General features: G+C 58.8%; 4 protein-coding genes across 4 annotated transcripts; 3 read left to right on the top strand and 1 right to left on the bottom strand.

Moving 5' to 3' along the window:
* Nucleotides 1-186: 186 nt before the first annotated feature.
* BJ171DRAFT_513059 (pyridoxal phosphate-dependent transferase) lies at nucleotides 187-2,998 on the top strand. The gene is made up of 8 exons (XM_053111720.1): nucleotides 187-526; nucleotides 674-783; nucleotides 956-1,071; nucleotides 1,186-1,278; nucleotides 1,436-1,695; nucleotides 1,882-2,282; nucleotides 2,382-2,518; nucleotides 2,677-2,998. Exons 1-8 carry the CDS (start codon nucleotides 456-458, stop codon nucleotides 2,791-2,793), a joined length of 1,305 nt encoding a protein of 434 aa, XP_052964800.1. The 5' UTR covers nucleotides 187-455; the 3' UTR covers nucleotides 2,794-2,998.
* A 225-nt stretch (nucleotides 2,999-3,223) lies between these two features.
* BJ171DRAFT_513057 (eukaryotic porin/Tom40) lies at nucleotides 3,224-5,155 on the bottom strand. The gene is made up of 6 exons (XM_053111719.1): nucleotides 4,978-5,155; nucleotides 4,631-4,718; nucleotides 4,316-4,436; nucleotides 4,074-4,181; nucleotides 3,770-3,886; nucleotides 3,224-3,649 (listed from the first exon to the last, which is right to left on the bottom strand). Exons 1-6 carry the CDS (start codon nucleotides 5,095-5,097, stop codon nucleotides 3,343-3,345), a joined length of 861 nt encoding a protein of 286 aa, XP_052964799.1. The 5' UTR covers nucleotides 5,098-5,155; the 3' UTR covers nucleotides 3,224-3,342.
* Nucleotides 5,156-5,975: 820 nt separating this feature from the next.
* Nucleotides 5,976-9,188, top strand: BJ171DRAFT_166136 (acyl-CoA dehydrogenase/oxidase). Its single transcript, XM_053105916.1, has 10 exons — nucleotides 5,976-6,490; nucleotides 6,650-6,679; nucleotides 6,800-7,073; nucleotides 7,302-7,411; nucleotides 7,555-7,763; nucleotides 7,987-8,118; nucleotides 8,273-8,376; nucleotides 8,496-8,565; nucleotides 8,689-8,853; nucleotides 8,945-9,188. The coding sequence occupies exons 1-10, from the start codon at nucleotides 6,430-6,432 to the stop codon at nucleotides 9,062-9,064; spliced, it is 1,275 nt and encodes a 424-aa protein (XP_052964798.1). The 5' UTR covers nucleotides 5,976-6,429; the 3' UTR covers nucleotides 9,065-9,188.
* A 525-nt stretch (nucleotides 9,189-9,713) lies between these two features.
* On the top strand, nucleotides 9,714-12,579 carry BJ171DRAFT_600722 (uncharacterized protein). Its single transcript, XM_053115041.1, has 3 exons — nucleotides 9,714-10,090; nucleotides 10,191-12,058; nucleotides 12,206-12,579. Exons 1-3 carry the CDS (start codon nucleotides 9,802-9,804, stop codon nucleotides 12,386-12,388), a joined length of 2,340 nt encoding a protein of 779 aa, XP_052964797.1. The 5' UTR covers nucleotides 9,714-9,801; the 3' UTR covers nucleotides 12,389-12,579.
* Nucleotides 12,580-12,673: the final 94 nt, after the last annotated feature.

Below are 12,673 nucleotides of genomic sequence, written 5' to 3'. Positions count from 1 at the left end.
GCGCTGCAGCGATGCATGCCCCTTCGCGCTCCAGCCCGCTCAACAGCCGCGACGGCGACGACGACGTTACAGCCGCGCCGAACGGCCCCACCCCACAGACGCCAGGCACCCCGCTTGGCTGCAATGCGGGATTTCCCGGCCCGGGTGACTCGGCCCTCCCCGCATCGCCCGGTTCCGCAGAGATAAAAGAGCGGCCGGCGCCGCTGCTCCTCTCCCAATCAGCATCCTGCGTGCTTCTTTGGAATTAACCATTCCCGAAACACTTTTCTGCACTCGGTCTTTCCTCTCGAGATCCGTCTCTCTGTCCCTTCGCGACTTCGATTGCCGTCCATCCCGCTGCCGTCTCCTCTGCTTCGTCATCGACCACCCTCTGCCCGACCACTGGCCCCCCCCCGATTCGCCGGCCCTTCCAACCAACCCCTTCTTCCACTTCCCTTCGATTCTGATTTGCTGCAATGGCCGTCAACAACCACTCCTATTCGACTGAGGAGCTGATAGACCTGGAGCACACCTACGGCGCCCACAAGTAAGTGTCGGCGGTCCTCCGGATCGCTGCCATTCCCACCGTCTCGATGCGCCAGCCTGCCAGTCCCGAGTGGGCGGCCCCACCCCTCCAGCTCAGTGACTCTGCCCTTTGCTGACCCCCCTCGTCCTGCTCTCGTTGATAATCCAGCTACCACCCTCTGCCAGTCGTCCTGAGCCGCGGCGAGGGTGCGCATGTGTGGGACCCCGAAGGCAACAAATACCTCGACTTTCTGTCGGCCTATTCGGCCGTCAACCAAGGTGAGTCTCGGCTGCCGAGAGTGCAAGTCTCCGCTGCCGAGAGTGCAAGAATCGGCGGCGCAGCTCGGACTGGCTCATGCCGCGTCATCCGTCGCCCTGGGTTGTCTCTCGGGCTTGATCGGCATGCTGACCTGCCGGTATCCTCCGAATTCACCTCCGCCGGGATCCTCAGGCCACTGCCATCCCAAGATCCTCCAGGCCTTCACTGACCAGGCTCAGCGCCTGGCCCTGAGCTCGCGCGCCTTCTACAACGACCAATTCGGTGTCTATGCCAAATACGTTACTGAGGTAGGGGTTTTGCACACGGACGTCCTCTCGGGGTCTCTCGGCGAAATGGCAGCGTCCACAAACGCCGACATTGGAGCCAGACACTGACAGCCATGCCGCTCGCTTTCTCTCCAGTACTTTGGGTTTGAAATGGTTCTGCCCATGAATACCGGCGCCGAAGCTGTCGAGACAGCCATCAAGCTGGCTCGCAAGTGGGGATACATGAAGGTGAGCTGCGTGTGCCTCCCTCGAGCGGGACATTGACTGCAGCATTCAGCATCCAGCATCCAGCATCCAGCATTCAGCATTCAGCATTTGGTGTCTGGTTTTTGACATGGTCGTCGGCCTATCCCTGACCCTGATCCTCTGTGCTTCGCTTCTCCAGAAAAAGATTCCCACCGACAAGGCCATCGTGCTTTCCTGCACTGGCAACTTCCACGGCCGCACCATCTCGGTCATCAGCATGTCCTCTGATCCCGACTGCACAAGCACCTTCGGCCCGTTCCTGCCCAACGTCGGATGCGTCTGTCCGGTCAGCAAGAGGGTCCTCAAGTACAACGACCTCGGCGATCTCGAGGCCGCCCTGAAGGCTCACGGCAGCCAAATTGCAGCCTTCCTCGTTGAGCCCATCCAGGGTGAGGCTGGGTAAGTCCTGCCGCATGTCGGGGGCCGGGGTCGACCTTGCGTACGGGGTCGGTCATTGGACAAGAGTTTATCCTGAGTCTCTTGGCTGCTCGCCCACCCGTTTCGTGACGGCGCTTTGCGGCCAGAGTGGCCGCCGCCTGTGTACCGCACAATGCTAATCTCTGCTCCCTGATCTCGGTCGTGTAGTATCTTTGTCCCCGACGATGGATACCTGAAGCGTGCGTATGAGCTGTGCAAGCAGTACAATGTGCTGTTCATTGCCGATGAAATCCAGACTGGCCTTGCTCGCACCGGGCGATTGCTGGCTGTCGACCACGAGGACGTCAAGCCCGACATCCTGATCCTCGGCAAGGCTCTTTCGGGAGGCTTCTACCCCGTCAGCGCCGTCCTGTCGAGCCGAGAGATCATGCTGTGCATCCGGCCTGGCGAGCACGGCAGCACTTACGGTGGCAACCCACTTGGCTGTGCAGTCGCCATCGCCGCTCTCGAGGTGATCAAGGAAGAGAAGCTGGCTGAGCGCTCGGACGTCCTGGGTCAGAAGTTCCGCAAGGGTCTGCAGGATCTCAAGTCGCCCTACATCTCCACCAGTAAGTGTGATTGTCGCATCCTGTCTCGGAGCCCCGCCAGCCAGCTGCACTGTGAAGCTCCGACTCGTGTGTGCTGACGCCATTGTCGATCGAATCCAGTCCGCGGCAAGGGTCTGCTCAACGCCATCGTCATCGACGAGTCCAAGCTCAATGGCAAAACCGCTTGGGATATCTGCCTGCTCATGAAGCACTACGGCCTGCTTGCCAAGCCCACCCATCAAAACATCATCCGGCTGGTAAGGTTTCCTTGGCCATGTCTGTGCGTTGTGTATTTTTGTCACCTGGAGCAAACCGATCACACCCGCCGCGACGCTGCCGGTGCTTCCGCTAACGCTCATTCGTCTGCTGTGTTCTGGCGAAACGATTCAACACACGTACCCGCCGCCCTTCCCAGGCTCCACCACTGTGCATCTCGGATGAGGATCTGTCCAAGGGCATCCACATCATCGAGCGCGCCCTGAGCGAGATCACCACCATGAGCAAGTCTGATATTCCTGGCATCGAGCACTGAAAGGAGGACACGCCAGCGCGTGCGACTCTCTCCCCTCATCCACTCTTGCCTGTTGGATCTGATCTGTTGCTTGCTTTCCAGCGCCCATCTTCCAAGGCCCGTACATCCTCCACTTCTCCCCCCCCCATCACCGATCTTGATTCACCTCTTCCCCATCATATATATCAATCTACAAGACCACAGTTCAATACAGTTGATTCATACATATTGGCCCTGCGTTTCATACACCCCGCATACCACTGCACTACTGTTTATCGTGGAATCGCGATGCAACGTGTCGTTTTCCTGATGGCCGAGGGGTGCGACTCTGCGGCTGCAACTCGACGGGTGTTGGCCGCGGCACCGCAACCAAAGGTCGCACGCTGCTCTCCCCTCCTTTCGCATCCCACATTGCCACAATTCACACGGGACACGAACAGACACAACAAGCTGCGAGTTCAGATGTGTTTTATCTATTTACTCGTTCATGTGAACAGGAGGGTACGAGGGCAAAAGATCCGCAGCACAGGGCTTGTAGGAGAGTGAACGGAGAGGAGTGTGGTGGCTGGCTTAAGCATCAACAACAAAGGAGAGACCGACCTTGTGGGCGTTCTCCTGGAGGCGGGAGGTGTCAAAGATACCGCCAAAGGTGACCTTCAGGCCGGGGCGCAGGTTCTGGGTGTAGCTGAGACCGAGGCGGCCGTGGTTGTCGATCTTGGCCTTGGCAAAGGCCTCCTTGTCAAGGGTGTACTTGGAGCCGAGCTCGATGGTAACGTTGGCATCCGAGGACTTGTTCCAGACGGCGCGGGCACCGGCCTCGACCTCCGGGTTCAGGCGGTGGAAGTAGGAGGCAGCAAAGGTGTTGAAGGCGTTGGTGCTGTGGGAGGGGGGCACACGAGGTCCGGCAGCATTAGGATCACTGGACATGTCTCGTTGTTCGATGCGACAGGGACACACACAGGCGCCGCTGTGACCGTCGACGACCGATGCTACTTACGCATGGAGGGTGACGGAGTACTCCTTGTTGGCGTAACCGACGGCACCGTTGTAGCGGGTCACCTTGGCATCGTTGACATCGTAGGCAATGTCACCACCGACAATGTAGCCGTCGTTGCTGGAGACAGGCGAGGGACCAAGGGCGTGAGCATGTCGTCACGTAAAAAAGTGTGTTGCCACTCTCGCCCATTCATCGGACACGACTGCAAGCGATACCACGCATAAAGTAGCTGTGCAGCAATCCAACGAACCGCATGCCCAGTCGCCCAGATATCCTTCCACAGCGATTCCAAACGACGGCTTACCCGACAACGACATCACCGGCAATGGTGGGGCCGCGGAAGAGATCAATGTTGGCGCGAGTGAAGATGTACTCCTGCTTGTACTCGGCACCGGCCTTGACGGACTTGGAGCTGGAGTTGGGGAAGCTGCGAGAGTCAGGGACATGGCTGGCGATGGGCGGGGATCCCTGTCGCCGGTCGCAATGCAATCGGCAACAAGTGAACGTGAATGTGAACGTGAATATGAGCCTGCGACTGGTACATACCCGATGGCGGGGAGGATGGAGGCGTTGACATCGAGCTTGAGGCCCTTGGCAATGTTGTCCTGGAGCTCGAGCTGGACACCGAGGACGTTGGCGGTGGTCCACGACTCGGTGAAGGTGAAGCCTGGTGCATGGTGATCGGATAAAGGCCGGGAACGGTCAGACCAAACCAAGCGGGGGAGTCAGGCGGGAGAGAATGCGGATCCGGACCGGCCGGTGCGCGCCACCGAGCCAAACCGAGCCAAGCCAGGGGCGGGTGTGGGTCCAGTGCCAACGAGAGCAGGGAGGAAAGACAGGGGAGTGTGCTCGGATGCATACCGCGAGCCTTGTCAGAGAACTTGCTCTTGATGTCGGCAATGATGCCACCGGTCTTGCCGGCGTTGTTGGAGCCGGTGACGGTGAATTTCTACAGACAGATGGGGCACACACACGGTCAACAGAGTGATTCGACGGTGTTTGGAATCGCGAAAGCAAGTCCCTGCCCGATGATCGTGTGTGATCTAGCCACCCCACACGGCGCTCTGGTTGCTGGCGAGATTGCCAGAGGTAATCTCGATCGCCGGGAACGCCCTGGCTGGTCCAGCTTCGGGGCTAGGGGCTTGTCGTCCCGCTGCCGGTCAGCAGTCCCCACCCACAGAGAGTCAAGGTCAACAGGGACGACCTACCAGGCCGTTGGAGGCAGTGGAGTTGAACTCGAGCTTGACGTTGCCGGCAGGGAAGTCCTTGCCGAGCAGGTCGTTGGTTTCCTTGCCGATGTTGGAGTAGGAGGGAGGAACGAAGACCATTTTTGCGAGATGGGAGTGACAGCAAGCCAGGGTGTGCGGATCTGCGGGCGAAAAAGAGATGCAGGGTCGGCGGCTGGCCTGCGAGATTCTGCCTGGGCTTATGAGGGGCGGTGTGTGTGTGTGGCAGGCACGCGTGCGCGTGTGTGTGTGGTCTCGCCTTTGCGTTTTTCGCATCTCGGGGCGGTCTCGGTGCGCCTCGGGCGGCCTCGCCCCGTGACCAGGCCGTTTTGGGGGGCGTGCGCAGCGCGGCGGGCCAGCCAATCGGCGAGCGCGCCAGCCCCAAGCAGTCGCCATTCCAGCCAAGACAGGCGACAGCCGCGCCAATCGCCGCGCGTCCACGTGGGCGGCATGCTGCCGCTGGGCAAGGCGGCTGGCTCCGGGCCCGACAGATGACCGGCGCCGACTCTGTCTGCACAACACCCCAAAACCAACGGCGACAAGGCTGCTGGCCGAGGCGGTTCGTCATGGGCATTGTGGTGCCCGGCTGTGGTGCTTGGTTGTGATGCGAGGATATGAGCACTGGTTGTGGAGATTCATCGTGCGGAGGATCTGGGCGGCATCGTTGGCAGTGGGCATCTCCATTGGCAGTGGGCGTTGCTCATGAGCACGCATCGCTCATGGACACCATGGACACCCCTCATGTGCCAGTGCGGCTGGTGTTCTGTCGATGTGTTCGCCGCCGAGCACGGCAGCAGCGAGACCTACAGCGCGTTGAAGAAAAAAGGGACACATCGTCTCATTTGGACAAACACGGCGTAGTCGGATGATATCACGCACCTGGTCAAATCATCCCCTGTGTGAGGGAGATGCATGAAGTTCGGATGCCGATCCAAGTCGTCTGGTTCACACTGCCCACACAACCCACACAACCCACACTGCCCACACTGCCCACACTGCCCCCCAGGCAAAAGTCGTCCGTGTGAAGGTGTTCCGTTTCAAAATTAGTTCGCTGTGATGCAGAGCCGGCTGCCACGGCACCAACCGGCCCAGCAGCAGCAGAAACATGTCCATCGTCGGCGCCCCCCCCGTGCAAACATTTCCACCCCTCTCCGGCCCGCCGTCCGTCCTTCCGTGCCGTTGCCGCTGGTGATACGCCCTCTGGCCTATCGGCTTGCTGGAATCACGCCGTGTGGCTCCTGGCCCGTCCTCCCCCGGCCTCTGTTCCCGTTGTGGCCGCGCGCCGCATCATGAGACCCCCGGTGTTCCGCCTGCTGCGCTTCGGCCTGCCGGGCAATAAAACCTCCCTCATGCGCCGAATCCGGGTCTCTTGCGCTTCTGCTTGCGGAACCCATACCCCACATTTCCACCCCCTCCCTCTGCGCGTCGGCAACCATGCTCACAAGAACCGTCGGTGTCCTCGCCAGGCCCTCGGCCCCGCTCCTCCGGACTCGCTGTAACTATCCGGCCCACCGCTGTCGCCTGCTCTTGTCTGTTCTTGTCTGCTCTTGCCCGTGCTGGCACCAAGATCGGCGCTCGTCCTTGTCGTGCATCGCTCTTCCGCCCTTCCACTCATCCCTCTCCGTGTTCTGTTTTCTGCACGCTCAACTGTCAGACTCGTTGGCTCTGCGCGGCCTCGCTCAAGGTAGGGTATGCTCCTGGCTACGCTTTGCTACGTCGTTGGTGCAGCTATCGCGCCGCGATGCGATGACGATTTGCAGTCGCTGATCGGATGCTCCCTCTCGTGCGATCGCCTCTTTCCAAGGCCCCGCCAAGTTTGCGTCCTTCAACTGGGAGGACCCTCTGAACCTCAACAGCCTCTTGACCGAAGAAGAAAAGGCCGTGCGGGATGCTGCCCACGCATACTGCCAGACCAAGCTTCTGCCGCGTGTCACCAACGCCGCCCGCAACGAAGTCTTTGACCGGGAGATCATGAACGAGATGGGCGAGATGGGCATGCTCGGTGCAACCATCGACGGCTATGATTGCCCCGGCGTCTCCTCTGTGGCCTATGGTCTGATTGCCCGCGAAGTCGAGAGGTAGGTCGAGTGCCCCGGAAGCTCCGTCATCGTCTGGGGCAAGAGCTGCCACACGATCCGCGGATCTCAAGCAGGGCAAGAGATATCAACTCGGCACGATGCGGAGGCTCCCTCCACGCCGATCGATTCGCGGATGGTTCCCAAATCAAGTCGGCCGTGTTCCGGTTGGTATTGATGCAGCTGGTCCCTTCTATCGCCGACCTCGGCGCTCCCGTCTCCCACAATCAGAGTCGATAGCGGCTACCGCTCTGCCATGAGTGTCCAGTCTTCGCTGGTCATGTACCCCATCTATGCTTACGGCACAGAGGCACAGAGAGAGAAGTATCTGCCCCGTCTCGGTATGATCGTCTGGAGGCGTCCCGCAAGCACATCTGGCGATGTCGATGATTCTCGCGAGTGTAGGGCAATTCTACCTGACTCACCCGCTCGGCCTTCCCTCCCTCTCCAACCCGCGGCACGGTTCTGTGTTGCGCTCTTCCAGCCAAGGGCGAGATCGTTGGTGCCTTTGGCCTTACCGAGCCCAACCACGGAAGCGACCCCGCTGGCATGGAAACCCGCGCTGTCAAGAGGGGCAACGTCTACGTCCTCAACGGATCCAAGACTTGGATCACCAACTCGCCCATCGCCGATGTCTTTATCGTCTGGGCCAAGACCGAGGACCAAAAGATTCGCGGATTCATTCTTGAGAAGGTGCGTGTTTCCGCATGACCCTGAGGGTGAGGCCTGCTCGCCGACGAAAGCCGTTGTCGGATTGGGCCAACTTCTGGCGGCATGACTCGCTGCAAGTGAAGAGAGGGGGTGCGTATACATCGAGGGCGGGTTGATACTGCCCGGTAATTGGGCCCCCGGAACCAGGAACGACAGCGCGGCACTGTAGAACAACACTCACAACTGCTGCTTGCCACTTGCGCAGGGAATGAAGGGTCTCTCTGCTCCCTACATCAAGGGCAAGTTCTCGCTCCGTGCCTCGGCCACCGGCATGATCATGATGGACGACGTTGAGGTGCCCAGCGAGAACCTGCTGCCCAACGTCGAGGGACTGAAGGTGTGTAGAATATTTGCCAAGACTCGTCCTTGGTGTCGGCGGGGCCGTATTTTTGGGTATCGGATCGACTGCGACATTGTGGGGAGCGGACGTTGCCAGTTTCGGACACATGGTTCTGTATCATCAGTTCATAACCATCTGTCCATTTCTGCAGGGACCCTTTGGTTGTCTGAACAACGCTCGCTTCGGCATCGCCTGGGGTGCACTTGGTGCCGCCGAGGCCTGCTTGACTCAGGCACGAGAGTACACTCTCAACCGGTGAGTCACATTTGCAGGAGCCTTGGATGTACTTTGGTGGCAGCAGATGGAGATGGATAGCTGGACCGATCAAAGAACAGAGTCAGCGAAGAGGCCTAATACTCCCTCAACACTTCCAGAAAGCAGTTTGGTGTTCCGCTGGCTCGGTTCCAGTTGATCCAGAAGAAGCTCGCTGATGGTGTTGCTGAGGTAGGCCGGATAGCACTGCTGCTGGGACACGGCGGCGTTCGTCGATCTCTATCTCTGTGCAGCTCACCAACCTCACTTTCGACTCGTCTCGCATTGTGCCGTCCGCTCGCACCTGGTCCTCAGGTCGCTCTTGGCCTCCAGGGCTGTCTGCAGGTTGGCCGCCTCAAGGATGAAGGCAAGATCAGCCCTGAGATGATTTCCCTGATCAAGCGTAACTCATGCGGCAAGGCGCTCAACATTGCCCGCGAGTGCAGAGACATGCTCGGCGGCAACGGTATCTCGGACGAGGTAGGCAGCCGGCATAGCTGGGAGGACGGGGGCGAAGTGAATGCAATGTCGCCGCAACCGTGTCTGACGGGACATGTCCCTGGCGTTCCAGTACCACATCATCCGCCACGTCATGAACCTCGAGGCCGTCAACACATACGAGGGCACCCACGACATCCACGCCCTTATCCTGGGCAGGGCCATCACCGGCATCCAGGCATTTACTGCCTGAGCGAAGCCGGAGGCTGGAGCGAGAGAGGCTCGCACAGAATATACAGCGAAAATGGCGGCTACTTCGTGGGTCGCGACGGCGAATAAAGCAAACTTGTTTTGAAACGGGACACCTTCACACAGGGAATGATTTGACCAGCCTCACCAGGTGTGTGATATCATCCGACAACGCCGTGTTTGTCCAAATGACGATGTGTCCCATTCCCATCTCGCGACGCACCAGTCATCGCTGCAAGGTATCGCTGCAAGGTATCGCTGCAAGGTATCACTGCAAGGTATCACTGCTGGGCGACGAGCCAATCTGCTTTCTGCATTTGCCTCGCACGTGGGATGACAGCATACCTCACGGTGCAGAAGACCCGATTGGCCAGAATTCGCTCGCCGGGATTGGCAGAGCGCCTGCGCGACGTGTCAAGCCACGCGACCGCGTCCAATCACATGCAGCGCAGTGTACATTTGTCATACAGCGCACGGGGTGCTGGTCGCGCGGCGGCGCGCACGAAGACGCGTGTCCTGGCTCGAGTTCCTGCGCGGTGTGTTCATTCCTGGCTTTGAGGCGCGCCCTCCCACAGTACCGCTCGATGTTCTGTGGGGTGCGACAGCTGGCCGCGGCGTTTTTTCCCTTTTCCTTGCTATTTAATGCCAGCCGGCGCCGTGTCTCTCGTCCAGCTGCGGTTGCCTTTCCTTTCCCCCCCCCTCGTCCTTCGCCTCCAGCGTCCCCTCTAGCATACCCCGCTCATGTCCACCACAGGCGATAACGGAGCCCTCATCGCCGTCGGTGTCCTCGTTGCTGCCCTGCAGAAGGGCATCAAGGGAGGTGCCCTCGCCGAGAACCAACCCTCGGTCGCCATCAGCCTGCTCGGTTACCATGCTCCCGGAGTCGAGGAGATCATTCCCTCGGCCGACTGCGGCATCTTCCATCGCGGCCTCTCCAAATTTGAGAGGCTCACAGTGCTGGGGTGGCTGAACGAGAGTGGCATCCTGTGCAGCATCCATAAAAAACCGCCTCCGATTTCAGACTCGTCCGGTAGGTCACCGTGCCGTCTGCTACAATCTGCTGCTGTCGTCCCTGGCTGTCTCTGCCGGCTGTGGCGTTTGCTATTTGCTGATACGGCTGGCTGCTCTAGATGAGTCAGCGGAAAAATTGAAAGCCGCCGAAAATCAAATGGGCAGATGGGCCCATGCTACCTTCGGTATGCTCGGATATGTCCCAGAAGTGAATCCGGAAGAATCGAAGAAAAGCAGTAGCGCTCGTCAGGGGCAAGAGCCCCCGCTGTCTGCGGACCCAGCCACAGACACAATCATAATCACCACCGCAGCCGCCACCCCATCAGCTCCAGCTTCGGACAAATCTGTCACGGAGTTCCTCAAGGGCCTCACATCCGATAACGAGAACAAGTATATGATTTGCAAGTACAAGGAAAGCATTCGGTCGCTGAGCCGCCAGGAGCTCATCGATCTGGTCGAGGGGCTTTGGGAGCGCGCCCTGGATCAGTGCAAGGGGACGGCTGACAAAAAAAAGCATCCTATCGACGTCTGGGGCCAGCGCTTGGTCAGGGATCTCTGCAACTGGGACGGCTCGGCCCAGAAGCCAACTTCCGAGCCTGACCTCGTTTGGAGAGCCAACAAGCGTGCCATATCGGCCTTGAGCTCCTCCATCCTGTCCCTCAGCCGAGATCAGATCGCCGGGCTTGATTCCAACTCATACAAGGGCCTCAAGGAAAAACTCATTCGTTGCTTAGTGACAGATGATGATAGGACCACTTATGCTCTTCCGACCCCGAGCGCGTCTCCGATCCCTTCGTCCGCATATCTGTCTCCCCAGCTGCCACCGGAGACGCTCAGTCTCCCTCCGCCCCAACTGCCAAGCATCCAAAACAGCAGCACACCGGGCGCTTTGAGGACAGAGACTCCTGAAGATCGGGTTCTTCACAAGGTCATTCATGCTGGCGACATCACCAGCTTTTCCAGTGATCTCCTCCGTCACTATACCGCCTACAAGGCGGCCAAACATACCCTCAAGACCCTCGACCTTGCCACTGCTGCCAAGTCCCAGTCTGCCGCTGCTGCTGCCAAGTTCGATCGCTACTGTGTCGTCTCCGGGTACAGCCGTGACTCGCTCTCCAATCTCATGACCTCGCTCGCCGTCCTCGATACCGTCAACAACCTCAAGAGCGCCCACGCCGAACACAGCGGCGACGCCGGCCCGTTTTCAATCAAGAGGACTTACGAGTGGTACGAGGGTGTCTTCAGATCACTCATCGAGATCGTCATTGCTGTTGTCCTCACGGCCGTTCTCGGAATGGGTCCGCTTGTTTCCATGAGCACCTCGCGCCTGCTGCTCGTCCGAGCCGGGTTCTTCCCAAAGGGTGCACCCTGCGCTGCCCACTTTATCGAGGAAGCGGAGGTGTACTCTGTTGGAAGTGGACGCGACGAGTGGTGGGCCCTGATCAAGGTCCGACCAGCATGGAGGGCCAACCTCCAAATCATCGTGATGTCAATCATCGAGGTTGCAGCAGTCATCGTCGTGTGGGCCTTCACAAAGAACAAACATGTCGCGATCGGCTTCGATTACGTGTGTAAGAATCCGAGCTTCAACTTCTGGCTCCCTCAAGCGATCGGCGGCATCATTGCGTTCTTCACCGTCATTGTTGGCTGCGCGATGATTGCCCCCAAGTGGGTTCGTGAGAAACTCAAAGATCTCTACTTCTACGAGGAAAAGCACACCATTGCTGTCGAGGATAACTCTCAAAATAACGAAGCTGCCGACGACAAGGACAAACACGGTCAGACTAAACCCACTGAGCAGCCCCCTGTCCCCGATGCCGCTGACCCTGCGTCCAAAACATCTCCAGAGAACAAAGTCTACAGTCGGTCGATTAAAAAGGACTACGACGGTCAGTCCATTTACGAAGTTCTCTATTGCATCATCTGCTGGATCATTGCCGGCGTCATTGTCTACTTTGCCTTCTTCACCACCTACAAGTTCTACCAGGTAAGGATCATTCTCTGCCGCCATTCGCCGTCGCAGCTATGATAGAGTGCTTCGGTTTGTCTTGTGGCAGTCGCGTAGGGTCGATACCATGTACATATACTCGCACTAACTCCCATCCACTGTCGGACGGAACAATCCCTGCAACAGGATGTGTATGAGTACTCAGCCCTGATTTTGTGGGCCCTTGGCGAAGCCATGAACCCCCACATGCGCAAGGGACGCAACATTGTCACCCACGAGGTGATGGCGTACATCATGGTGTTTGTCAGTCTGCTCGTCGGCGCCAGCTGCGACTACCGTCCCGCTTCTACAACTCTGCTTCCTAAATAACCTGGTAGCTTCCCCCCCCCCGAAACCCAGCTGTGTTACGATATCCGAGACTCCCTTTCTCTTGTCCTTTCTATAGAGCTCGCTCTAAAAGCCCGGTGTCCTCCCTCTGACTGCTATGCGCCAGCGACCATACTCTTCCCTGGCTTTTTTCTTTCATCTCCTGAATGCTCAATACATGCTGTTATATGTTCCGCTTCGTGTGTTCCATGGGTAAATCACAGTTTAGAACAGCGGCATCACAGCAAAGACAAATGCGGTACTTGATTCTCCAAATACTTAACCACC

Source organism: Polychytrium aggregatum (genome assembly GCF_025602895.1).
Source record: "Polychytrium aggregatum strain JEL109 chromosome Unknown BJ171scaffold_29, whole genome shotgun sequence".
Lineage (NCBI taxonomy): Eukaryota > Fungi > Chytridiomycota > Chytridiomycetes > Polychytriales > Polychytrium > Polychytrium aggregatum.
This window is presented reverse-complemented; position numbering and strand designations above follow the sequence as displayed.

Coding starts and splice junctions, on each gene's coding strand:
- BJ171DRAFT_513059 (XM_053111720.1), top strand. CDS start 456: ATGGCCGTCAACAACCACTCCTATTCGACTGAGGAGCTGATAGACCTG. Junction 527..673: donor CACACCTACGGCGCCCACAA/GTAAGTGTCGGC, acceptor TTGATAATCCAG/CTACCACCCTCTGCCAGTCG. Junction 1,279..1,435: donor GCAAGTGGGGATACATGAAG/GTGAGCTGCGTG, acceptor TCGCTTCTCCAG/AAAAAGATTCCCACCGACAA.
- BJ171DRAFT_513057 (XM_053111719.1), bottom strand. CDS start 5,097: ATGGTCTTCGTTCCTCCCTCCTACTCCAACATCGGCAAGGAAACCAAC. Junction 4,719..4,977: donor CCACTGCCTCCAACGGCCTG/GTAGGTCGTCCC, acceptor ATCTGTCTGTAG/AAATTCACCGTCACCGGCTC. Junction 3,650..3,769: donor TACTCCGTCACCCTCCATGC/GTAAGTAGCATC, acceptor CCCCTCCCACAG/CACCAACGCCTTCAACACCT.
- BJ171DRAFT_166136 (XM_053105916.1), top strand. CDS start 6,430: ATGCTCACAAGAACCGTCGGTGTCCTCGCCAGGCCCTCGGCCCCGCTC. Junction 7,074..7,301: donor ATTGCCCGCGAAGTCGAGAG/GTAGGTCGAGTG, acceptor TCCCACAATCAG/AGTCGATAGCGGCTACCGCT. Junction 8,377..8,495: donor CGAGAGTACACTCTCAACCG/GTGAGTCACATT, acceptor CAACACTTCCAG/AAAGCAGTTTGGTGTTCCGC.
- BJ171DRAFT_600722 (XM_053115041.1), top strand. CDS start 9,802: ATGTCCACCACAGGCGATAACGGAGCCCTCATCGCCGTCGGTGTCCTC. Junction 10,091..10,190: donor TCCGATTTCAGACTCGTCCG/GTAGGTCACCGT, acceptor TGGCTGCTCTAG/ATGAGTCAGCGGAAAAATTG. Junction 12,059..12,205: donor CCACCTACAAGTTCTACCAG/GTAAGGATCATT, acceptor TCCCTGCAACAG/GATGTGTATGAGTACTCAGC.